We start from the raw sequence: 25858 nt of genomic DNA on the forward strand, positions 1-25858 counted from the left end.
TAAGAAACCCTGGAAATCATTTGGACTCATCCATTTTAAAGATAGGAAAACTGAGGCACTAAGATACCTCAGTGTCAATTATTGGGATGACATGCTAATATATCTATATATATAAAAGTCTAAGCAACCGTCAGATCCGAAACAACCCAATGGATGACTGAACAGGCTGTGTGGGGCAACCAGGCTGGCAGGAAGGTTAGTGAGGGATGACCAAACGACTGAGCAGCAGGCTGAATGGGGTGACCAGGCCCGCAGGGGGGGCAGTTGGGGGTGACCAGGCCAGCGGGGGGCCAGTGAGGGGCAACCAGGCCAGCAGAGGGGGGCAGTGAGGGGCGACCAGGCTGGCGGGGCAGGCAGTTGGGGGTGATCACGCTGGCGGGGGGTGGGGGCAGTAAGGGGTGACCAGGCTGGCGGGAGGGCAGTTAGGGGTAGCCAGGCTGGTGGGGGGGCAGTTGAGGGCAACCAGGTCAGCAGGGGGGGCATAAGGGGCAACCTGGCTGGCAGGGTGGAGGGGAGGTTAGGGGCAACCAGGCCGGCGGGGGCGGGGGCTGTTGTGGGCGACTACGTCAGCAGGGTGGGCAGTTGGGGCGATCAGGCAGGCAGGCATGTGAGCAGTTAGGAGCCAGTGGTCCCGTATTGTAAGAGGGATGTCCGACTGCCGGTTTAGGCCCGATCCTCAGGCAGTCGGACATCCCCCAAGGGGTCCCGGATTGGAGAGGGTACAGGCTGGGCTGAGGGAACCCCCCCATGCACGAATTTTGTGCACCGGGCCTCTAGTTCATCAATAAAAGAGAAGCAATGGCTTCCTTTAAACAAGTACAGAATATATCACCAAAAGATTACTAGGCTTTCTCTTCATATCACAAAGGGCCCAAAAGGACATAGGCAAAGTAACTGCTTTCTGAATACCACATTCTTAGCAAGATCTAAGCATTACCAACATGATATAATTTTAACAAATGGAAATAACTCGATGTACATGAGAGATTTCAACCCTTTGAGATCTCTAGCAAGGACAAGTCATATATTTGGTTAAGGGGTCATAAAAGCCTATTCATGTTTTTGTGAACTTCCTGATGTTGTTATGAGGCTATAAATGTGATTTTATAAAGGATACTTGCTCTGCCTTAGTAAGGAGCCTATTTAAAGCTATTTTTAAATATTCACAAGCAGTGGCCAACATGGTAGCCAATTAACTGATAGCATTTTTAACTTGTATGAACTGAATTCCAGATGAATGGGTCAAAATAAAACCACAGAAGTTAACAGGGAGCAGCAAAAACTATTTGGTGGAGTTGATTAGTATTATAAATCTGAAATTACAGTGCATAAACAAAATCAATTGTTCACTGAAAAGTCTTTACTTCATAAATTCACAGTTATGCACCAAAACACTGTGAACTCATTTGACAAATATTCACTGAGTGCCCACTATGTATAAAAGGATTGCCCGGACTGAAGTAAAGAACAGAAAAAAAAAAAGCCTTTATAGAAATCTCAGTTGCACTCTTGGAAGTAGTCAACTTAAAAAAGTTAATTAAAATATTTGGGGAATTGGAAATAAAAATAAAGGGAACCAGGGTGCCAGACCCCATTCAGTCCTGCAAACACTTAATCCTTGTTTGATTTTGTGAAACACTCAGTTTAATGGTTCATCTTACTGTTTCATGGACTATATGCACATTTTAAAATTTAAATTAGCTCTGCTTTGAAATTTGTTAACTACTTGAAAGATTTCAATATCTTGACAAAACATTTAAGATCACAAAATCCAAAAGCTCCCACTTTATATGTGACAAAATTAAGGCCCTTCAAGATCTACTTAACATCATACAGTCATAGCAAAGCCAGAACTAAAAACAGATCTCCTGTTTCTATGTTCCTGATCTCTGATGCCTCCAGAGTGGAAAAGGAAAGGGTAAAAAAATCATGTTTGGCAGAATGATACAGGTTTCTTGGATTTTAACTGAAATGTTCAAAGAAACTGCTAAATAATCTTTTTCCTTCAGACATAATTTTGTTAGGGGACATGATCATAGTGATCTTGATATTGGGGAAGGGCATATAATAAGAATAGAGCTACAGTTGTTTAATTGTTCACCTTACTAACTATAGATAAGAGGTTTTCTTACAGATCCTGGGAAACTGGAGGATGAAACAAGGCTGTAAAAAGATAAGATGCCTCAATGGGTGCATTACACAGAAAAGAAATACATTTTGAGAACAGACCAAGGACAGGACACACTTTGATTTGATTGCTGTGCCAGGACCCTGACCCCCTCCAGGAGTTTATCTCAGGAACTGACCATTCTCAGGTCCTAGGAACTGGGCTGAGCTGTTTGTAACATCATAGAAGATTAGCCACCTTGTTATGGGACTTTGAGTTCCAATGAAGGCCTGACCACAGACCCTCCCCTCCTCTTTCTGTTACACTTGCAGTTCACAGCTGCACAGAGTTATCTTCTCCTTCATCCTACCTAATAAAGAGGGAATATGCTAATTGACTGTCCCACCCTCAAAGATGGCGGCACCCACAGCCAATAAGGAGGGAATATGCTAATTGACTGTCCCACCCTCAAAGATGGCGACCCCACAGACACAAGATGGCGGCACCCAGTCCCCTCAGCCCCACCAGGGTGGCAGGCACACGGCAAGGCCGGGCCACTCCATGTGCCTGCCTCCGGGATCCCCCAGTCCCCTTAGCCCCCTAGCCACCGAGGGCCAGCCGGAGGCACAGGTAAGCCTCAGATGGCAGCTGCCCAGCCACACAGGGCCGCCTGAGGCTCAGGTAACCAGGGCTGGCTGAGGCTTGCGCTGCCGGCAGTGGCAGCAGCAGAGGTGTGATGGGGGCATCACCTTGCCGTGATCACTGGGTCACTTCCTGCCCCTGAGGGCTCCCAGACTGTGAGAGGGGGCAGGCCGGGCTGAGGGACCCTCCCCTCCAGTGCATGAATTTTCATGCACCAGGCCTCTAGTGTGTATATAATCAGCCAACTCACGAGGGGGATCAGATTAGAATTTCTAGGGTGACCAACTGCTCTCCCCATACTACTGACATTATTGGAATAAATGCTCATATATGATTTAAAAAAAAAAACACCATGTTTGGGAATCATACCTCTATATACTTCAAGACTACACTAGCATCAGACAGGACCAGGAATACCTCTAATAATTTCCCAACTCAATTAAATACCTATTGTCGCCTACATCAAATTTTTATTACTAAAATATTGACCTCATATAATGTTTACAAAAGGCCAGGAAACCAGAAAGGCCCAATATATCTTTCCCATGTGGTACCAAGGTTCAAATCTGTCAATGCATAATGACCTGGATTTTCTCTATACATACCAATATCAATGTCTAAGTGTTGAATAAGGCACATTATTTATATAATTAATAATTACTGGTTTTCAAACTCTTTTGACCATAGCCCATCGTAAAATTACATTTCAGGTTGCAATCCAGTATATACATACATGTTCAAGTGTGTGTATATAGAAAAAAGCAATGTATATCCTTACTATGTATAAAACACTCTACCATTTCTATTCTATTCTATCTCAATGTTTTATGAAATTGTCGTCACCACCCACTAAGATTAACTCCCAACCTTTGAGTGGCAATTTGAAAAATACCATTTTGAAGATTGGTTTTCAAAATTAAGAAAATGTTGAAGCTACCAGAAGAATGCCAACTTCCCATGGGGTAGAGATAGGGCAGTCACAAATTAAATGCATCCACTCTTTCTTTACAAGTCATTAAATACTTAAGAGATACTTCATAAAACTGTTGGATTCTATATAATATAGTTGAAAATCACTGACATACATTTTTACTGAGATATGAAAATACAAGCCTAGATATTTCTATTTTGCTTGTGATCTTCATCAAGATATAATTTCAGGAAAAAGAATTCAATACTTTAGAAATACAAAGTTTATAAGGAGTAATATAATATTAAATCAGCAATTTTCAACTGGTTTGCCCCAAGAATGTTTAAAACATCCGCTACCTATTTAGTCAGGGAAAACTAATCTGTTTTCCCTTAGATTGTCAAATTAAAAATAATGAATTATGCAAAAAGACAAAAATTAATAATCAACAGCCAACACAACAGTAGCCATCTGGTGTGAATGAATCAAAATTATACTTAGGTTTTTGTCAGATGGGCAAAAAATATATTTTTTGGTGTGCTGCAGAATTTTAGTAATTAGTTTATGTGTGCCATGAGATGAAAAAGGTTGAAAATTGCTGCATTAAATAACAGTAGTGATTAGAAAGAGTTCTAAGTGACTAATCTGCTACTGGAAAAATATTAGGCACAGGGCAAAATCAAGCCTATAATTCTAAATGTATGAGTTCAATATTTAAAATTATTTATAAGTTAAATTTAAATAAATTTTCATCATTTTTCTTCAAGCAAAATAAGAATAAAATTACATAATTCATTATGCTACCATTCTTTTGAATATACATTTTGATAACCTATCTAAAATATGTAAAATAGAATAACTCTTTATACTCTAAACTATGCTCTCTGGAGGCAAAATAAAGACAAAGTTTAATAATATGCTTTCTAAGCTGATTATTAATTTCTGTATTTTTGCACAATTTATTTATTTTTTTTTAAATATATTTTATTGATTTTTTACAGAGAGGAAAGGAGAGGGATAGAGAGTTAGAAACATCGATGAGAGAGAAACACCGATCAGCTGCCTCCTGCACACCTCCTACTGGGGATGTGCCCGCAACCAAGTTACGTGCCCTTGACCGGAATCGAACCCGGGACCTTTCAGTCCGCAGGCCGACGCTCTATCCACTGAGCCAAACCGGTTTCAGCACAATTTATTATTTTTAAAATAATTCTACACTCCCAAAATAATTGTAGCTTAGATTGACAAAAGGCTAATTTAAAGAGTTTCGTATCTAAGAATGCATGCAGACATACACTGAGTGGCCAGATTATTATGATCTCTGAACGCATAATAATCTAGCCATTCAGTGTGTGTGTGTGTGTGTGTGTGTGTGTGTGTGTGTGTGTGTGTGTGTATTAGAGGCCCGGTGCATGAATTCATGCATGGGTGGGGTCTGGCCTGGCCAGGGGGAGGGGACATGGGCGGTTGGCCGGCCTGCCTGCTGGTCGAACTCCTGGTCGAGGGGACAATTTGCATATTAGCCTTTTATTATATAGGATATACACTGAGTGGCCAGATTATTATGCGTTCAGAGATCATAATAATCTGGCCACTCAGTGTATATTTTTCTATTCAATGACCAAAGCTGAAAGCTGTGTCTATGCATAAACACAAAACACAAGGCTCTCAATACAAACTGAAAAGGTTCCATTCATGTATGTGTGTGCATGTATGTGTGTGCATGTATACAAGTCAAAGTCAAAAGTCAAAAACTTAAATATAAAACCTTAAGTCATGAAAATTTACACATTTCTGGTGTCAAAAGAGCACAAATGATAGAGTTACTGATGAGATACACTGTTAATAAAACAACATTTTTAAATAAAATGTCTCTTAAAAGTACAACTCAAACATGCTTAAGTTAATGAGCTACTTAAAAGTAAATGCAGCTCTAGTCAGTTTTGCTCATGGTTAGAGCATTGGCCCTTGGACTGAAGGGTGTGGGGTTCAATTCTGGTCAAGGGCTAGATCCCTGGCCCCGGGTTGAGGCACATGCAGGAGGCAATCAATCAATGTGTCTCTCATAGTGATGTTTCTGTCTTTCACCCTCTCTTACACTCTCCCTAAAAATCAATGGGAAAAAAATCCTCTGGTGAGGATTAACAGAAAAACCATAAATGCAGATAAGCAAAATAATGGATTGTCTATTATTAAGTAACACATCTACCATATAACAGTGTTGTGAGAATGAAATTAATATAGTAAAAAGCACTGAAACAGAGCCCAAGTAAGCACAAATTAAGTGTTATTTAGTAGCAGTAGCCAATTTAAATGTCTTTATGGCAATAGTATGCAACTTAACCTCAGAAATAATGTTAGTCTTGATTGCCTTTTTAAACCTGTTTCTCACTTACTCTCGCATCCTTGTCTCCGACGAAACAAATAACACGAAGAGATGGGACCCATCGTTTAAATTCATTCATCCAGTTGTGTAAAGTAGACTTTGGAACTAAAACCATGTGAGGTCCAGGAATGTTTCGGTAATGTTTCAGGTAACCAAGCAAAGCAATCGTTTGTAAAGTCTTACCAAGACCCTGCATTATCATCACAAGGAAAAAAATATACATGAAGATTTTTTATTTAATGAAACATTCTGTTAATAACAACATTACAAAAGATACTTGTCAACTATCTCACATAGGGAAAAGTTAAAAAAAAAAAACCTTGCTTTTTTAAAAAGTGAATAACCATACCAATTCAATAGTTACTGTGAGCACAAAAAGAAACTAAGAACTTGCAATTAGAAAGTTGCTCAACAAAGTAACTCTCTATTTAGAAGACTTTAACTCCTAAAAAGCAAACAATCTACTATGTAATTTTTTCCACCATTTCAAAATTAACAATTTTGAGTGTGTATTTCACAAAGACACATTTATTTTACCAGCTTGCTTAGATACCAGTCTTTCTTGCCCATTGTCCCCACCACTACAACACAGGCATGAAATATTCAGACTATGCATGTCAAGGGGCATGTGGCTCTGTATAACTACCTCACACCCTTGAAGACCTAAGGAACCATAAAAGAACAGAACATAACAGAATTCTTAAGCCATAAAGGATATTTGAGATTATCCAGTCCAGTGGACTTTTAAAAATAATATATTTACCACCAAGAACATACCACCTAACCATGGGAAAGGGAACAATGTCCTATACTGTATGGCCTTTTAAAACAACTTCTGGCTTTATCTCTATGCAAAGTATATATTTTCTTTTATAAACCTAAACCTAAAAGTTCTGTCGGCTTCAGTTTTCTATGCTACACATCAAAAGCTTAAAATGTTTATACTCTTTAGCCAAGTAACTCCACTTCTAGAAAACCTATGAAAATAATTTGAGGAACAGAATAAATTACAAGGGTTCTCATAATAGCATTATTATATAACACACATGTACACACACATGCACACTACATCAACTGATCCAAATGATCAACAATAAGGGAGGACATTAATAAAATGATGGTTAGTACCTCCTTAGGATTATTATGCAGTAACTAACAATTATTTTTATTTTTTAAAATATATTTTTATTGATTTCAGAGAGGGAGAGGGAAAGAGAGATAAGAAACATCAATGATGAGAGAGAATCATTGATCGGCTTCCTTGTGCATGCTCCCTACTGGGGATCGAGCGCACAACTGAGGATGTGCCCTTAACTTGGATCGAACCCAGGACCCTTCAGTCCACAGGCTGACACTCTATCCACTAAGCCAAACCGGCTAGGGCTAACAATTATTTTTATAAAAAGGTTTAAAGTATGTGGAAAATACATATGAATGTGAAAAAAATAAAAATACACACTTATATATACACTACAATCTTAACTATGCAAAATAAATACATCTGAAGGGGAAAAAACTGAAAATATGCCCAAATGTTCAATGTGGTTATTGCTGGGTAGCAGAATTATGACTTACTTTTAATATTTTTCTTGTTTTTCCCCCAATTTTTCTATACTCCTTAAAGTATCTTTCCCTTTTAGTTATTAAATCATATCTGGTGTCACTATAAATTCAATATGAAGACTCTTTAGAGTAGTTATGTAAATGAGTCTCACTGGGACAGATAGATCTAGAACTCCCCTTGTCCTCTCTTAAATTCCATCTTACTCCTTTGGTCTTAAAATACCAATCTAGGCCTTTAGATACTTCCCTGATCAGCTAAATTAGCATCTTAAATAGCCTTACTTTTTATCTTTGATCATTTTATTTATATGTCATTTCATGGCTTACTTCCTGACTCCCATCTGGCTCTCAACTGTCAAGACTCAACATTGCTCTTTACTATTTTATTCTTTATTCCATCTATTCACTTTCTGGTTGCTCACACATGGAGGCATTTACATTCATTCATGCATGCATTCATTTGTTTATTATTTGGTTTATTCATTCATTCATTTAGTATTTGGCTTATACACCCTGCCTCATTCCCCAAATAAATTCCGATAGCCTACAATGAAAACTCGTTTCAGGTGGCCTGTGATGAAAACATGGAACAGAAATTAATAGTGAAATAGAAATAAAGAGGGATCAAGGAAAATAAGACTAAAAGGTAAAGAATAGGATAAGGCACAAAGGGCACACAATAAGCAGACCATTAAAAATTAACACAGATGCTCCATTCTGGCATTCATTTTGGCTCTGAGCTTCCTGGAAGCCAAAGTGCAAACAAAAACAAAAGTACAAGGAGGTTTTTATGCCATTTGAGCAACCTCACAATAAGAATTTTGTGGCTAGCCCTGGCGTGTGTGGCTCATTTGGTTGAGTGTCCTCACATGGACCTAGAGGTTCCCCAGTTCGATTCCTGGTCAGGGCACATGCCCAGGTTGTGGGCTCGATCCCCAGTAGAGGGCGTGCAGGAGGCAGCCAATCAATGGTTCTCTTTCATGGATGTTTCTCCCTCTCCCTACCTCTGTCTCTCTAAAATCAATAAAAACATATTTTTTAAAAAAAGAATTTTAGACACATATGTAATACCTTAATCAATAAAGAAATTTAAAAAAAGAATTTTATGGCCAGTGACGTATATGTTCTAAAGGTTACATAAAGAAACCATTCTTGACTTTATAAATGCCTTTCATGCTATAATAACTAAATAAAATTAGCCTCCAGACCTCAGAAGGGCAGTTCAGCTCAGTTATTTCAAGTTTACAAAAAAAAGTATTGATAACTGAGAATGCATTTTTGGCTACCAACTCCTTACCATTTCATCGGCCAAAATACCATTGATTCCATTTTCATACAAAGAAATCAACCAGTTCAGTCCTCGAATCTGATAATCTCTCAGTAGTCCTCCTTTCACATCTGAAAAAAAAAAAAAAAACAATATCTCATACTTTCATTAATACAATCAAGTACAATTTTTCTAAAACCAAATTAGAAAAAAAACACAACATGATGAAGTACTCACATGAAGGTGACACCTCAAACCTAACACACACGTTAGATGTCTTCCGACTTTCTGAGAGTAGCTCTTCATCCTCCTCTTGCTCTGTGCGCCTGTGGCGGTAGCTGGGATGAAAAAAGAAACATCTTCATATTCAACCCAAATGCTAAGGTGTCAATTAAGTCAGTATATATTGCTAATATCTTTTATGAAAAAAAAAGCAATGAGTTACCTAGGATCTTGCTCAGAAGTGGGTAGAACCAGCCTACATTTTTACTAATTAATTGCTAGTGAGAAAAAAATATTATTGCCTATGAAACATATTTGTACTAACAATAACCTTATTTTTTGAACCTAAGATTATACTGAATATGTGCAGAGGGAAAGAATGTATGAGGAGAGGGAGAAGGGGGAACAGGAGGAAGAGAAAGAGAAGAAAGTAGAGAGAGATGTCAACATACTCTCCAGCAGAAATTAAGCTCTGCTTGTCCTCTTTCTTTATCTGAGGGCGTCCCAATTTCATGTTTAGAAGAGATGTTGGAGATTTCTGTGCTGAAGGTTGAATGAAATGTGCAAAAAGTTCCGTCTGCTTCAGTAAAAATTCAAATCTCTTCGCTCGGTCTGCTTTCTAGTTCACAAAACAAAATAAAAAGTAATGATTTTCTTTTTTATTCAAATTTATTTAATAAACACTTATACTGTACTTACTTTGTACTGTTCTAAGCTTTAAACATACTAACCCATTTAATTCTCTTAATAAACCTATGAGATAGGTACTAGTATTTTCCCCTGTTATAGATGATAAAACTGAGGTACAGAGAGAGTAAATAACTTGGCTCAAGCTCCCACAACTAGCAGGTAGCCAAATCTGATAATGGTATTTTCAAATATTTTGAACAGAAGCCAAATGATCTGCCAGGCTTAGTAAATACCCCCAATAAGAAGTATCCTGCTTAAAGAGTTGTGGCCAAAAAGCAAATCCTCTTACCAAACCATAACAATTTTATTTTCCTGAGCAGTTAACAAAATTATCATAATATATAATGTATCCCAGATATGGAAATATAAATTAACCATTATATATATAAAATAAACTGAACTCTTAAGAATTTTCAAGCTGCTTCTAGAAATAACTGTAATCTTAGAATCCAGTGTCACCTTGTCTCAAAACATTTTCAATGGTATGGTACAATAATGCAATAAACATTTTTCTCTTCAATTACAATGATCTGGAAAATTATGTTTTATGGTAACAGTATATAAAGTTTCCCCCCAAAGTAAGCAGGATTTGTAGGAAAATACACACACACACACACACACACACACATGAAATAGTATATTTACTATGGAAAATTGATATGTAATTTCTCAATACATTGTAAAAGGTCATAGAACTTGTACCATGTAAATGCAATAAAACTCTTTTCACTGAAAATCTTAAAAGACCAAAAGATGTATATGTTTCATTCCAGATAAAGAAAATAATTAAGATGATTTTTTATTCACAGGGTAGAGAATATTTGATTGCTAATCAAGGATGCATAATTAATAACACCAGAAACTTACAAGAGATCATTAACATAAATACAAGAATTAGACAAATATATTCAGACCGGTAGCTGGAAGGAGGCCAAAACCTTTTCATTTTATGTTATCCTCACTGGAATGTTGTTTTTAAAGTTGTTAAAACATTAACTGTTTGTTAGCTATGGCCTTAAACATTAAGGAATGGCCTTTTATAAAATCACTATGAAGCACCAAAAAATGTACTTCATCTCTATTTATTTTTATAATATTACTGCAAAAAAACAAACCCCTCAACAACAACAAAAAAAACTCAGTTCCAACTACCTGTTAATTTCTCTTTAAGTCTACCAAATTCACTGGTCTTAAAAAAATCCCAAGCATAAAAATATAGTTAAATTAAACCTAAAATATGGATTTCAGTGACTAAAAATTAAATAATTAAATGTAGAGCAAAGCAGATGAGCATAAATTAAGATTATATTGCTTAAACATGTAATATTTTCATGCACTGGGAAATATCCTTCCCTTCAGAAGACATATTACCATATTACATGTTTCATAATGTGTAGCATTCATAAATCCAAAGCAATGGAGAGAGGGAGCAAAAAATATGTCTGGCTTTGTGACCTGCTTTCTTTCAGCCATATTGATATTGACACAGGTATTTTCACTTAGTGGATAAAGTACTTCTAGCACAAAGCACCTTATTATGGGGTAAAGAGCACTGAACAAAAATGAAGCGATGTGGCTTCTAGTCCCAAATATTCCATAGTTTCTCTGCTCTTTTATTTCTCATCGGAGAATTATGTGGTTGCTAGTCCCAAATATTCCATATAGTTTCTCTGCTCTTTTATTTCCTCATCTGAGAATGTGGAGATTCATATATTCAATAAAAAATCCAATTCTAAAATCTATGATTCTGTACTCATTATACATACACATGTATTTTTTTAAATCTTTCACTTCTCCTCTATAAAAATCAACTCCAGTATTCACTATCCTACCCAATAATATATTTACCATTTTCTCTTCATATGCTGGGTCCATTTCCTTTTCAGATTTAGAAACTTTAGCAGCAATTTTGAGTTGAAATGGATAAACGCTTTTCTAGAATTTCAAAGAAAATAAATCATCAAATTGCAAAGCAAGGTCTTTAAAGTGATCAACATTCTCATGTGAAGAAAGTAAAAATTACTTAAATACTAAATAAATAAATAGGAGCCATGCATGGACCAATGATGACAGCATGTCATGAAGCAGGGCTTATGATTAATCCAGTTCTGTGCACCTGAAGTCCAATAAAAAAATCCAAAGAATTATGAAAGCCAGAGCAACAACATTAAATAAAATAAAAGCCAAAAGGAGAGCCCTGGCTCCCTATGGTTCAGTTGGTTGACCATCATCCCATGCACCAAGAGGTTGCTGGGCACATGCCCTGGTTTTGGCTCTATACCCAGTAGGGGGCATGCAGGAGGCAGCCAATCAAGGTTTCTTTCTCCCTCTCTCCCTTTCTCCCTCTATCCCTCTCTTCCTTTCTCCCTCTCTTCCTCTCCCTCGCTCTCCCTCTACCTCTCTCTCTAAAAATCAATAAAAACATATTAAAAAAGCAAAAGGAGAAACACTGAACCTTTTCGCCTTTTTTTTTCATTTAAAGCGTAAGATAATCTAATCATTGAATAGAAGGTTTTAAATCTAGAATATACTTAAAATAATAAAATAATAAATCTAGAATATACTTATATTATCAACCACAAACCAAAGAATTCAAGGAAAGTAAATATTAATACTAACACATTATGTAATGGAAACAAGCCAGAGTTTCAGAAGAAAAAAATGTGGTTTCTGTTCCTGAAAAGACACTATGTCTTATTGCTTCCATATTCTAATTAGAATATTTAAACTTTTTAAAGTAATATAATTGATCATTTATATTTAAAATAATTAACTAGTACAGTTTCAAACTTTTGGCTTATGTTAAGTTTCTCCAAATGAGAAAAAAACTATTTTAAATATTTATATTACATAAATATTTGTAGAAGCAGTTTTTCAGGGCTATTAACTATTAACCTTTGGTATTTAAAACGTTGTAGTTTGGTGAAAATTAAAAAAAAAATCAGCTTTATTTTCACTTAAAAATACTGAGATTATCTGGGGGCTTATCTCATTCATTCTATGCTTTGTAAAGACAAGCTTGTACTTGTAAATATAAATCAGTATATAGAATACAAGTCCTTCCCTGCAAGAAATCAAGAAATAAAATAGTAAAAACACAAATTTACCCATTGGTACCAAATTTGAGAGTATTTCAGTTTTAACACAGACTGCACAAGTCAATATACAAATCTTTTTGTGAAAACTAAAGAAATTATGTTCATTTTTATCATTTTTTGTCAACCTTTTCCTGAAAACTTAGATCATAAATCAAAAACAGAATGTAACCTTAAACATAAGAAAAACATGGCTCCAATATTTAATGTACATATCTTCCAAAATTTACTAATATTTCTATTCTATGGAAATCCAAACTAAAATCAAGAGATTTGATCCTGGTCATGGTTCTACTTTGGAGCACTGATCTAATATTGTTCAGTTATTCTTAATCCAAATAACAGCCATCTTGATTTACAGATATATATATATATATATATATATATATATATATATATCTGTAAATATATATATATATATATCTGTAAATATATATTTACAGTGCTTATTATACAGGCTATATATATATATAGTGTTATATATATATAGTGTTTTGAATGTAATCCTGGATGGATAAGATCAGAAAACTGCTAAAATCCCCTCAACCACACACTTTTAAAATGACATATACTATAAGTTCTTTTGCATTTTCAAAGCGACAATTAAAGAAAAATTGGATAACAAACCCCACACCTTTATTATTCCTTGAAAAGCTATATGAAGTCATTTTCAAATTTCAAAACAGTGAAAATTACTTTACCTCATATATACAAATATATACCTAATATAATAATGTGGGACTTATAAAAAATTAAGGCTTTAATATTAGAAAAACATTTTACTCATTACTTTTTTTGTGCTTACCTTGCAGTAAAATACCATAAAATTTTAATTATATGCTAATTAAAATTCTTAATCTTGAACAGTGCTATTAAAAGTTGTGGGCAATTACTTAATTGGCACTATCTTCCATAAGAAATTCTAAACCTACCCTCTACACCTTCTTATTTGTATACGTGTATGTTTTCAAAAATATGCTTCTCATACAGGAAAAGATAAAAGATGACTGTGCTATTCTAATAAATTCCTTATGGATTTTATCATCTGGTAATTGAGATGCCATGAGAATGTAGCTTAAGGTCATCAAGATGCCCTGTCTTAAAAAACCATGACCTTTTTCTTGATGTTTTTATTACCAAAAATACCAGCTCCAGTTTAGATTATCTAACAGTGAAGTTATTCAGCTATCACTTACATCAAAAAAAGTTTAAAAACCAGAAGGTAAGCAAAAATACCTATCTTCAAAAAAGTTGAAGAACCAGAAGATAAGCAAAAATACCTATCTGTAGCTAAATGTCAGAAGTCAATCCACTAAATCTCATCTACTTTATGCTTCATGAAAATGCTCTCATTCAGAGCCTATTTTCTTTTATTTGATATACAATTCTTAGCAAGCTTAATAATCTTGCTTTCCAAAGTACAGAGAATAAAAACCGCAGCAAATGACATGAGAAAGACCACTAGAAGGCACACTGTCAACAGTAAGAAGGGATGGCAGCAGCTCAGGATTAAAATGTGACTTCCCCTACAGTAATGTCCCTTTTCCTTGGTGTTCAGGTGTAACTATTTCCCTCTCCCCGCTGCATCAATTGTATTTTTGTATTTTACAGTTACTTTCAATCTTTTACATCTACACCCATTATCATAAAAAATTCTAATGAAAGTAGATGAAGTATTTAAAAAGTGATAGCTAACAGCCTGACAATTGAGGGAGAAGGCTGAGAAATTATTGGAAAACCAACACAATACTGAAAATGTCTGGGAGGTGGTTACTTAATTGAGGGAAAACAACCTCTTAAATCTCTAATGCCTTTGTACAGAGTACAATAATTGATGGATATGAGGAAAAGGTTAGTTTGCACTGTTAGTACACCATTTAAGGAGTCAAGGTAATGTGTAATATATTTAGTGTTGTTGTGGTGTGTGTTTTTTTTTGGGGGGGGTTACCAAATTAGTTTATTTGAAGAAATGGTACAAATAAGAAAAAACTTAAGTAGATGTTTTGGTACTATTTTAATTTCAAGAAAAATTTAAAATAAAAACAAAAAGATGTAATGACTAAAGTACTAGTAAACTTCAGATACCCAGAAAGTTCCTGACATGCAGCACCTCACTTCCCTATGCTGAGTGGACAAATAAGGTTCCATTATTAAGGCACTTTCTGATGAGGCTACAGATCTCTTGAATATATATAAACTCAGTGCTTATTATACAGGCTATTTTAATTGATTCCCATTCTTTTCACAATTCAAAAAATGTATTCAACATGGAAATTCATCAACCTTTACAGTCATACAAAAGGTAGTTTAGCAGTTACATTTGCCTCGTCTGGGGAATAAAAGACACCTTAGATGGGTTTCTGAATTTCCCAACATTTGATTTATATTGACACTTGGTATTTAGCACAGCTTTAATCATCAATATTGTCTTACTGATCCAAGTATCGCATGGAGTTTAAAATGCATATGTTTTCTACTGTTTTCATTTAGCACTACAATTGTCTTTCTGTTTAGTCAACCTTGTAACAGTAAAGTATGTCACTTAAGCAACTGCTGAATTTAAAATCATTCTAATTCACAGCGAAAGATGTAAATTTCCCTCAAAAGCTTTTCATTTGGTCGTAGTCTGATATAATGATTCAGACAAAGCCACTTGAGATCTCTTAACCATAATTTTAATTACCCACCGTTTTTTTTAAATTGTGATGTCTATTCATAAACGGGAAAAAATCCACCCATAAATTATCTATGCTACAATGTTGTTATACATCAAAAATCCTTATGCCCCATGCTATTTTTATATCAATTTTGCAATTCCTTTCATAGTTTTATTTGCAAGTCTCGATCCACATGAAATATGCCTTATGGAGATAATACATATTTTCTGGATTTGGCTTTAATACGTGTCTGAGCAGTCCCCTCGTGCATATTAGCAGCAGCTCATCCTGGCGAAGCTAGGTTTTTAAAAAAATTTTTTTGTTTAACCTGCCTGTGTCCAGGAGCCAGCAGCGTCTACTAGGAGAGGGAGGAAGAAGCCCAAAAGGCTTGGGGCCGGATTGGGGGACCATTTGGGTGGCCCTGGAGTGAAACACTATACCGTTGGGGGCGGGGCAGGAGAGGGTGAGGGTGCACACGTTGGAAATTTTCCTAAGCCCAGCGTCCAGGGTTCCTCAGTTTGGGGTTTGAACTGGGGCGGGAGGGGGTCCGGCGCGGAGACCTCCTTTTCTCGGGGTGACACCCCCCACCTCAGCAGACGGGGACCCACAGAACAGGGGATGTGGTTTTTCTCCCCTGCCACCCAAAAGGCCAACATTGCCAATCAGAGCAGTAAAACTCTCCCCGGACGAACGTCCTCTGCCTCCCAACCACTGGCACCTTGAAATTCAAATTTGAAAAAATAAGCCCCAGCAAAACCCCTTTAGCGCGAGTGTGGGATTGAAGGGCCGAGATTTCCCAGGCAGAGGCCGATGGGAAGAGGGGGAGAGGGAGCGAGAGGAGAGGGAGAGGCGGAGGCTGGTTCCTGCACGGCCCCATCCCCCCACCGCGCGCGTTACCCCAGTTCCGGGAATGCGAAGGGGGCTGGGGGCTGCCGAGGGGCTCCGGAGCCCCCGATCCCTGGGATAACGGCGTCCTGCACCCCGCGCAGCGCCCGCGCCCAAGCCCCGCCCCCGCCCTCCAGGCGGCGAGAAGGGAAGGGGGAGGGGAGCGAATGCTATAAACTGTGCCGCCGCCCCCACCCCACTCCGCGCCTGCGACCCCCATCCCCCCGAGCTCGTGGGTACCTGTCGGCGCAAAAAGGTCGCGGTCTGGGGCCCTCCAAGTGGCCGGCACGGGATCTCTCTCCACCCACCCCCCCACACACACACACCCCCTTCGATTTACCTCCTTCTTCTCTCTCTGCTCCGTGGCCACGGTGGCTTCGGCGGCCGCGGCGGCAGCTCCTTCCTCCTTAGAGGTGGATGGCCCCTGCTCACCCTCTACGACCACGATCGTGGCGGTCGCATCCGAGGCTGCCACGGCGGCTGCCACTGCAGCGGTGTCCTGCTCCATGGCGTTGGAGCGGGAAAAGCAGAGAGGCGAGGAAGCAACGAGGGCTCCTGGGCGGCGGCACAGGCTGCACTGGAAAGAGCTAGATGGAGCAGGGGTGGGGAATCACTCCGCTTCCAACCTCTATGCTCGGCCCCCCTTCTTTAAATAACCCTCAACCCTGCCCCACTTCCGTCCACCCACCCTACGTCATGGCCTCCCCCCGCCCGTCACCCTCCCCCTTTTCCCCACCCCCCCCCCTCAACGATCGCGAGACTCCCCCTCCCCACTCCGAGCCCGAGCTGGCCCCACACGACCAACTGTTGCCTGAGTGTGGGGCACGGACTGGAGTGGAGGCGGGAACCCACAACCTCCAGCCCCCTTCAAATCTCCATTCCCATAAGCCCCCAACAGTCAGCCTGAGCTCCCCTCGCAGATGTGTGCACAAGGAATCCTCTTTCCCTTAAATCTGCTCTTTGTACATCGAGGTGCTTTCCCCTTCCTGCACAAAGAACTTTTCCTCTGTTTATAACTGTACTGGCGAAGGTCTTTCTCACCATTTGCAAAACCCAGAATCACCTCCCTCCCTCCCTCCATCCTCCTCTCCCAGGACTGCCCTTTCCCAGGTCCAAGGGGCGATGGATTGGAGGTGCTTATTCCCACCTCTGTACATTCTGCACAAGGAAAAGCACTCCTTGAATCTCCATTGTAGCGGCAAACATACCCTTCCAAGGCAAAAATGACTCTTGGGTTTTACGCATATGTGTTCTATTTTCAACTCATACCTCTCAGATAGCCAATATGCCTTTCTTTTGCCATAACGACTGAATTGTAAAAATCCTGGGGGCAAGGTCAAGGTCCCCACAGAACCTGGGCAACTCATGGTAAGTGCCTAATATTAATAATTAGATTGAATTACTGTGATTTTTTCGGCGTGTGTTATATTTGTATACTCGTTATTATTTAGTAATAATTCAGTGCCAATAATATACATGATCACGAATATAAAAGCATTTGTAAAGGGTGAAACAGTGTGCAAATATCAATTATCAAATATTACCATTTCTATTTCTCCTCGCCCTTTATTTTTATCAATAACGGGCAGATTTACCTCCTAGTTTTTAAATTTCAGAGATAAAAGAGAGCAAAACATAGCAAACAACGGTTACAAAACCTATAATTTCCAAAATGAAGCAAATACGTTCCAAAGTGTAAAGAAATTGTGATTAATTTCCCTCAACACTGCTTGGTAAATTACCAATTTGAAATCAAGAGTGAATTCTGCAAAATGCAGAAAGGCACACAATTGCTGGCCCCCCTCAAATATATCGTTTGTTCCTGGAGATAATACCTTAAATTCCTTTTTGTTTTAAAGTTGTGACTCTTAATATTTTTTTTAAAAGTGTGATATTTAAGCTATTATTGGTCATTTACACCTTACTGTGAGTGAGATCCTGTCCTGGGACTGGTTTTGCAGAGAAAAGGATATGAGCAAGACACTGGTGATTGAAGGAATGTGTCTCTGATAGGGGAAAGGAGAGGCTGGTGGCGCTAGCTAGCTTTGCTCTGATTTTACTTTCATTGTGTTCTCATTTACTTTATTTTTTCCCCATTACCATTAAACCCTCCCCCCATGCCCTATTCTATCTCTCCAGCCCCCTCTACCTCTGGCAATCACCACACTGTTTTCCTAGTCCATAGAGAGCAGGCAGACAGCTCTGGTGGGGGTCAAGAGGGGGGTGGAAGGATTGAGAAAAAAAAGAACTCATTTACTTTACATTTTCCCCCTGATGCCCTTGTTTCTCATCCTGAAGTACACAAGCATACTGTCCAACAGGTACAGTGAGCATCAGTATAAAAATGGTTCATATTTCTGGAGCATCAACTTTAGTCAAAAAGTGGGACAGAATTAACTCACTTAACTGATTGTTTTTAAACACTTTTTTTTCTATTAAAATGTGCAGATGTGTTAAGGAATACACTGCACAGTTTGAAGTTTCTCCAAATAAAAGCTTAAGAGACTTCCAGTTAGACATTCAGCCCCTTCCCCACTACCTATTCAATCTTCTCAGTCATTAAGGGTTCTTTAATGAGAAAGTTCAAGAAGCACTGAAAAAGAGGGATGCTGAAATGCATGCATCCACCTGACTTGAGAAGGACCCTTCCAGACAAGGACAGTGGAGAATTTCTTTTTCAGCAAACAGCAGCTATGGGAGGATTGAATTCCCTTTTCATTGCCTGAGGCTTCAAAGGGAAAGGCTCAAGAAATATTTGTTGTGTATTGATGTGTTGCTGCTTGCAAGGGTACTTCATTCCATTGTATTTCTCAGGGCCAATGTACAGTATTTCACTTACATCGTGGGCTAAATATACTCTTATGAGGAAATCTGGCAAAGTCACTTCCTTTTATAACACCTTTTCTGTGTGAACATGTGTTCCAAGTTCCAAAACAAAACTTTATAAATTAATTTTGGGGGTTAGAATATATTTGTACATTGGCAATTTTCCATGTATGTATGATGTGATCCTTTCTTTTCAAGATGACATGGCTGAAAGTACTACCAAGTCTATGAGTTTGGCTGGAAAGGTCAAAGCTTTATCCAGAGACCTTGAGACAGGATTCATGTAAATATTGCCCTTTGGCTTGTGGCAACAGCTGCTATTTACAGAGCATGTGCTACCTTATTTGCAAATCTGCCTAAAATTCATGATCTGTAGACTTTGTTCAACAAATCACCTGGAAGGGATTAAGAAGTACAAATTGGTAGTTACAGAATAGTTATGAGATGTAAAGTACAGCATAGGGACTATAATCAATAATATTCCAATAACTAGGCGTGGTACTGGACCGGTGCAGGATTTTTTGGGGTGATCACTTATTAAGTTATGTAATGTCTGGTCACTGGGATATACACCTGAAACTAATATAATGATGTGTGTCAACTATAATTGAAAATAAAAAATGATTTAAAAAAGAACAAGAGTCACCTGGGTTCTGATCCTTCTCAACACCTTGCTCTATCTGCTAATACTAGTATTTTCCTTTCTTGTCTTTTCATTTGACATGCTCTTTAATTGCTCTGCCCCATTGAGATTGAAGAACAAAGCAACATTTTATAAAGAAACTTGGGGCCATATTTGGGAGCCTCAAAATGAATCCTAGTCTACTGGACAATACATCCATTTTGTCAGATTGTGGATATTGTAGAAGTTAACCAATGGTCATTTTTCATAGCCAAACTTGTTTAGTAGCCAGCAGAATGCATGTCCAATGGTGGTATTACTAGTAAATACTTTTATAAAGTTCATAAAGGCGAAGTCAAGGGCTTGGTGTTCCTTCTCTGATGCTGTACCTGAAGTTTATCATTGAGATCACAGCATGACTTAAAACCACATTGTGATCCCACTGGTCAGTGTTCTGCAGAAACTGGTATAAAAGATTCTGGTAATAGTATCTTGCTTACAGCTTTAGTAACCATCCTGTTTATATCAGTAAGCTTTCTCACCATTCTTCTTGAACACATTTACAATAGTGGCATTTTTAAAAAGGTGATATTTCCTCAGTGTTCTGTATGTTAAGGAAAAGGTAATGGTAATAGCTTGTGTATGTCTACCATTTTTTGAGCACCCACTATGGTGTCAGGCACTGTTCTAGATTCTTTACATATTATATTGCTAATACTACTGGGAATTTTATGAAACAAATGCTATTATCCCTATTTTACATATCAGAAGACAGAGATTTAGGAGGCTAAATAACTCACCTAAGTCCTATAGCTAGTGTCAGAAGCCATATTCAAATCTCAACTTGTCTGGCTTCAAAACTCATCTTTTCACTTCACCTTTTTTAAGTTCTCTGTCCCTCACAGGACTTTCTCATTGACAGTAGAAATCATATTGAGAAAATGACTGAGAAATATTTTTGCCATCTGTCTTTACAGTGTTCCCTCTGAGTTTATAAGGAGAAATTGTCAATCATAGACTCTGGTGTAAAGATGGCCAGATAATTTCTTTAGGTCTACATAAAAGTTATTATAAGGTGGAATTTGGAGAATAATTTGGGATTCTTGCATGTACCCAAAGTAAATTCTTGGAACAATATTGGGACTCATGACAGTTAGAGTGCAGAGAAGGGAGAAACCTAATAGAAACAACTTAGATATCCAAGAAGAATTGTTTGACAAAATATTGTACAGTACATTTATAAATGGAATACTGTGCAGTCATTATGAATGATTTGGTAAATATATATCTGTGAACATGGAAATGTGCTCCTAATATATTGTTCAGTGAAAAAAAGGCAAGGAAGAAAGTAGAATGGCCCGGCCAGGGTTGCTCAGTTAGTTGGAGTGTCATCCCATACACCAAAAACATTGTGGGTTTGATTCCCTGTCAGGGCACATAGCTAGGTTGTGAGTTTGATCCCTGGTTGGGACACATAGAAGAGTCAACCTATCAATGTTTCTCTCTCTCTCTCTCTCTCTCTCTCTCTCTCTCTCTCTCTCTCTCTCTCCCCCACCTTCTTCTCTGAAATCAATAAAAATATTTTTTTAAATTATCACACATAATCTAGCTTAGGAAAAGGATAAAGCTGCTTTTTAAATATTTCCCTCCCTGAAATTCTACACACCCATGCATCCTAAAACATGAAGCACATGCTAAGTAATCTGAATTTGGTTTGCATTGTTTTGCAGTATTGCAAATGGTGAATATTATTAGAGGCACAATAGCACAATTATTACCAGCTTGGGCTCTAGAGTCAAAAAGACTTGGCAGTCCAATTCTACCAAATTATTTAACTTCTCTAAGCCTCAGATTTGCATCTGTAAAATAAATATAATAATGCCTAACTCAAAGTGGCTTTATGAGGATTTAATGTAAAAGTATATGTAAAGCATTTAGCATGGCCTTGGCATGTAATATGCACTCAATGGATGGTAGTTAACAAAAAGAAAAAAAAATGTAGGGATGCTTTGAGCTTCACACTGAGTGAGTCAAGGGAAAAGCCAGGATATGAGAGAGTCACTCTGGAAGTCAGTCCTAAACCAAAGTGAGAATAAAGCAAAACTGTTGTTTGCCAAGTTAATTTTCTCTGTTCATTCTCATTATTAGTGTCAGCATTTTGGTGCAATTACACTTCCTCAAAGGTAAGTTCTGAAGAAAGGCAGTAAATGAGAGAGAAGAGGGGAAACAGGACACTTCCCTACTTAGAGCGTGACCTCCTTGAGGACAGGGACCATATCTGATTCATCTTTGTTAAGAGGCTACATAAAATGAGGTGGAGGGACAAGGATCCAGGGGCTGGCTCCCTAGCTACATTGGGTCTTCCACCCTCCACACATACCCTTCAGATTTTTATGTTGCCCTCTGTGGTTTCTCCCACTTTTCCTCATTAATTTTGCCCAGGTGTCCATTTTGGCCAGATTTCACATGCATAAGAATAGATTTATAGAACACTTTTCAAGGCTCTTTTACAGCTTACCCACTACATGTAGAACAAGATATCAGGACTATGAAGATTTGCAAAGAAAACAGATTAGGTCCTTGTCCTGGTCCTAGATCAGGAGTCTCGAACTTTAACACATCAGCATTATCTGGAGGACTTGTTAAAACACGTATGGCTGGCCGACTCCCAGAGTTTCTGAATCCATATGTTTGTGGTATGGCTAGGAATTGCCTTTCTCACAAGTTCCCAGGTAATGCTGATGCTGATGGTTTGGAACCACACTTCAGAACCAGTGACCTAGAACAGGGATCAGCAAACTTTTTCTTTTTAAAAAATATATTTTATTGATTTTTTTACAGAGAGGAAGGGAGAGGGATAGAGAGTTAGAAACATCGATCAGCTGCCTCCTGCACACCCCCCACTGGGGATGTACCCGCAACCAAGGTACATGCCCTTGACTGGAATCGAACCTGGGACCCTTCAGTCCACATTCTGACACTCTATCCACTGAGCCAAACCGGTCAGGTCAACAAACTTTTTCTATAAAGAGCTAGCGCTAGACAGTAAATATTTCAGGCTTTGTAGACTGTAAGGTCTTTGTCACAATCTCTAAACTCTGCTGCCATAGACAATAGGTAAACACAACGAGCATGGCCAGGTTCCAATAAAACATTACTTATGGACACTGAAATTTGAATCTCGTATAATGAAATATTGTTTCTCTTTTGGTTTTCAACAACTTAAAAATATAAAAAACATTCTAAGGTTGAGGGGCACACAAAAATGGGCATCAGGCTATGTTTGCTGACCCCTACCTGAAAGAGACTGATTATCTAAGGAAGACAAAACAAATACAAGTTTTAAAAAAAGACATAAAGCAATAAATACATGAGAAAGTGTTTAACCTTGATAGTCATCAGGGAACTGCAAATTAAAACCAGAGTGAAGTACTGCTACACATCCACTATGGCAGTGGTCGGCAAACTGCGGCTCGCGAGCCGCAGTTTGCCGCTCTGTTGACTAATGAGTTTGCCGACCACTGACCTAGATTCTCGATTCCAATAATTACAGGCTGTTGTTGTTCCTTGTGATTAAGCCCCTATCCCAGTGGTCGGCAAACTCAGTTTGCCGGAGGATGAGAATCAATGGGAACTCACACTCACGTAAATTGCACAACCACTTTGAAGGCCAGTTTGGCATTATTTACTAGAGCCAAATACATATGTATCCTATTGTGATAGAGAAACAGAGATGTACCGCACAGATTCTCTTTCAAGGAAGGCCACTCTGCACAGATACAGAAAATGCTGTCTATAGATAGCCTTTAGCTACCAGCTCCTTGAGGGTCTGCCTTAGCTGCAGAGAGTTGCTTTGCCCAAGGTCACGCTAATCCTAAGGTGAGTGAGCAAGGTAGGAGTGGAAATGAGCAAAGCCTGATGCAGAACACATTGATGGGCACTCCTTATATTCCAGCTCCATCTCAAATTGACCCAAGCTTTGTCAGATTTGTATTGCTGTTCATCCTTTCCCTCTGCACAGTTGTACTTCCTCTGCCTTACATTCATGAGTTTTGGTACCTAATAAGCATTTTGTACTCAGCACTCCATCCTAGTTTTTGCTTCAGGAGAGCCCAACATGCAATATATTTGACTGAGGAATTCCACTAGGATAATATGCCCTAGAGAAAATAATTCATAAGTGCACCAAAAACTATGCACAAGAATGTTCATAGCAGTTTTTGTTTATTGTAGCCAAAGAGAGGAAGCCACCCAAATGTCCATCAACAGGAGAATGAATGAACTGTGATATATTCATATGATGAATTATTACACATCAATAAAAATGGTAGCTATATACAACTGCATGCATGACATAATATTGAGTGAAATAAGCAAGATATAAAAGAGTGCATACTGTATGGTGCCATTCATATAAAGTTCAAAAACAGGTTAGCAGTATTTATGGCAGCATTCACAAGTGATAAAACTATAAAGAAAAGCAATTAGATGATTATCACAGAAGTCAAGATAGTGGTTATGTCTATGGGATGATCATCAAAAATTTTAACAATCAATCAGTATGACGCAAATCTTGACCAATGAAGCCGGGCTGGTGTTCTCAATGGCTAGCGTCGAGGTCACGGCTCGATTTCCAGTCAGGGCACATGCCTGGGTTGTGGGCTCCATCTATCCACAGTAAGGGGCATGCAGGAGGCAGCCAACTGATGATTCTCTCTCATCATTGATGTTTCTATCTCTCTCATCCCCTCACTTCTTCTCTCTGAAATTAATAAATCAATAAAGCATACTAAAAAATAATAAGTAAATAAAGATGTGAGAATTTACATGATGCTTAATATCTTTCTAAAAAATCTAGACCAATGAAAACAGAAGTTGTTTTTTAAGAAGTTTTTGAATCAAGAGCTTTGTTGGTTTTTTAAAAAATATTTTTTTATTGATTTCAGAGAGAAAGGAAGAGGGAGAGGGAGATAGAAACATCAGTGATGAGAGAGAATCATTGATCAGCTGCCTCCTGCATGCCCCTCACTGGGGATCAAGCCCACAACCCGGGCATGTGCCTTTGACTGGAATCGAACCTGGGACCCTTCAGTCCACAGACCGACGCTCTATCCACTGAACAAAACCAGTTAGGGCCAGACAGAAGTTTTATACCTCACCAGAGTATGCTAGCTCAATACTAGCCCTGGTTTAATTCTGGGTGGGGGAGGAAGGGATGATTAGAGAAAGAGGCACCTTGTTTGAGGGTGATTTCCCAAGTGCTAACAATGTTCAATTTCTTGGCCTGGGTGAAGGCTACCTGGGCATTCACTTAATAATCATTTGTTAATCTGTACATATATATTTTATGCACATTGAAAGAAGGAAAATATAGACATACTATAGGAAAATATAAATAAATGTTGCCCTGGCTGGTGTTGCTCAGCGGTTAGAGCATCAACCAGTGCACCGAAGGGTCATGTGTTCAATTTCCAGTCAGGGTTACAGGTTTGATCCCAGCCTTAGTCAGGGTGTGTTCAGGAAGCAATCAATCTATGTGCCTCTCCCACACTGATGTCTCTCTTGGGCACGTGCTCTCTCTCTCCCTCCCTCCCTCCTACCCTTCCTCCTGCTCTCTCTAAAAAAAAAATCAATGGAAAAATATCCTTGGGTGAGGATTAACATAAATAAATACTTTATAAATGTTTAAAAAGTATAACTATAAAGCCCTGAGAAGATTGTGGGGGGAGTGAAGATTAGAATGACCAGCACTATCTTGTGCTTATGCACTCTGTAACAATATAATAACAAAACAAACCAATCTTGAGAAATTCCAAGTTCTATAAGAGGTACACAGAGACACTGTTGTTCAGAAGAGGGTGCATTCTTTTCCAGCTGAGAGGTGACAGGGAAAAAGCTTCACAAAAGAAGGACCATTTGAGGTGAGCATTGAAAAACAGAGGACTCTAGCAGGCACAGTTGCAGAGGAGGTTGGGGGGAAAGACAG

The 25858-nt window shown here is 38.4% G+C and overlaps 1 protein-coding gene across 14 annotated transcripts in view; it reads right to left on the reverse strand.

Moving 5' to 3' along the window:
• SMARCA1 (SNF2 related chromatin remodeling ATPase 1) overlaps positions 1–17150 on the reverse strand; it is an 80438-nt gene extending 63288 nt beyond the window's left edge. For 3 of the 14 annotated variants that reach the window (XM_080653697.1, XM_080653702.1, XM_080653700.1), the window contains exons 1-6: positions 16765–17144; positions 11636–11722; positions 9550–9716; positions 9113–9213; positions 8906–9006; positions 6056–6235 (exon numbers count right to left, since the gene is read on the reverse strand). In XM_080653697.1, coding sequence (XP_080509823.1) covers positions 6056–6235; positions 8906–9006; positions 9113–9213; positions 9550–9716; positions 11636–11722; positions 16765–16932 — 804 coding nt within the window. In that variant the 5' untranslated portion in view covers positions 16933–17144. Of the gene's footprint in view, positions 1–6055; positions 6236–8905; positions 9007–9112; positions 9214–9549; positions 9717–11635; positions 11723–16764 lie in introns of all 14 variants that reach the window. The other 11 variants (XM_080653694.1, XM_080653699.1, XM_080653698.1 and 8 more) reach the window with 7 other exon arrangements.
• Between the last annotated feature and the right edge of the window lie 8708 nt (positions 17151–25858).

The sequence above is a fragment of the Plecotus auritus genome (assembly GCF_963455305.1).
Source record: "Plecotus auritus genome assembly, chromosome: X".
Classification (NCBI taxonomy): Eukaryota; Metazoa; Chordata; class Mammalia; order Chiroptera; family Vespertilionidae; genus Plecotus; species Plecotus auritus.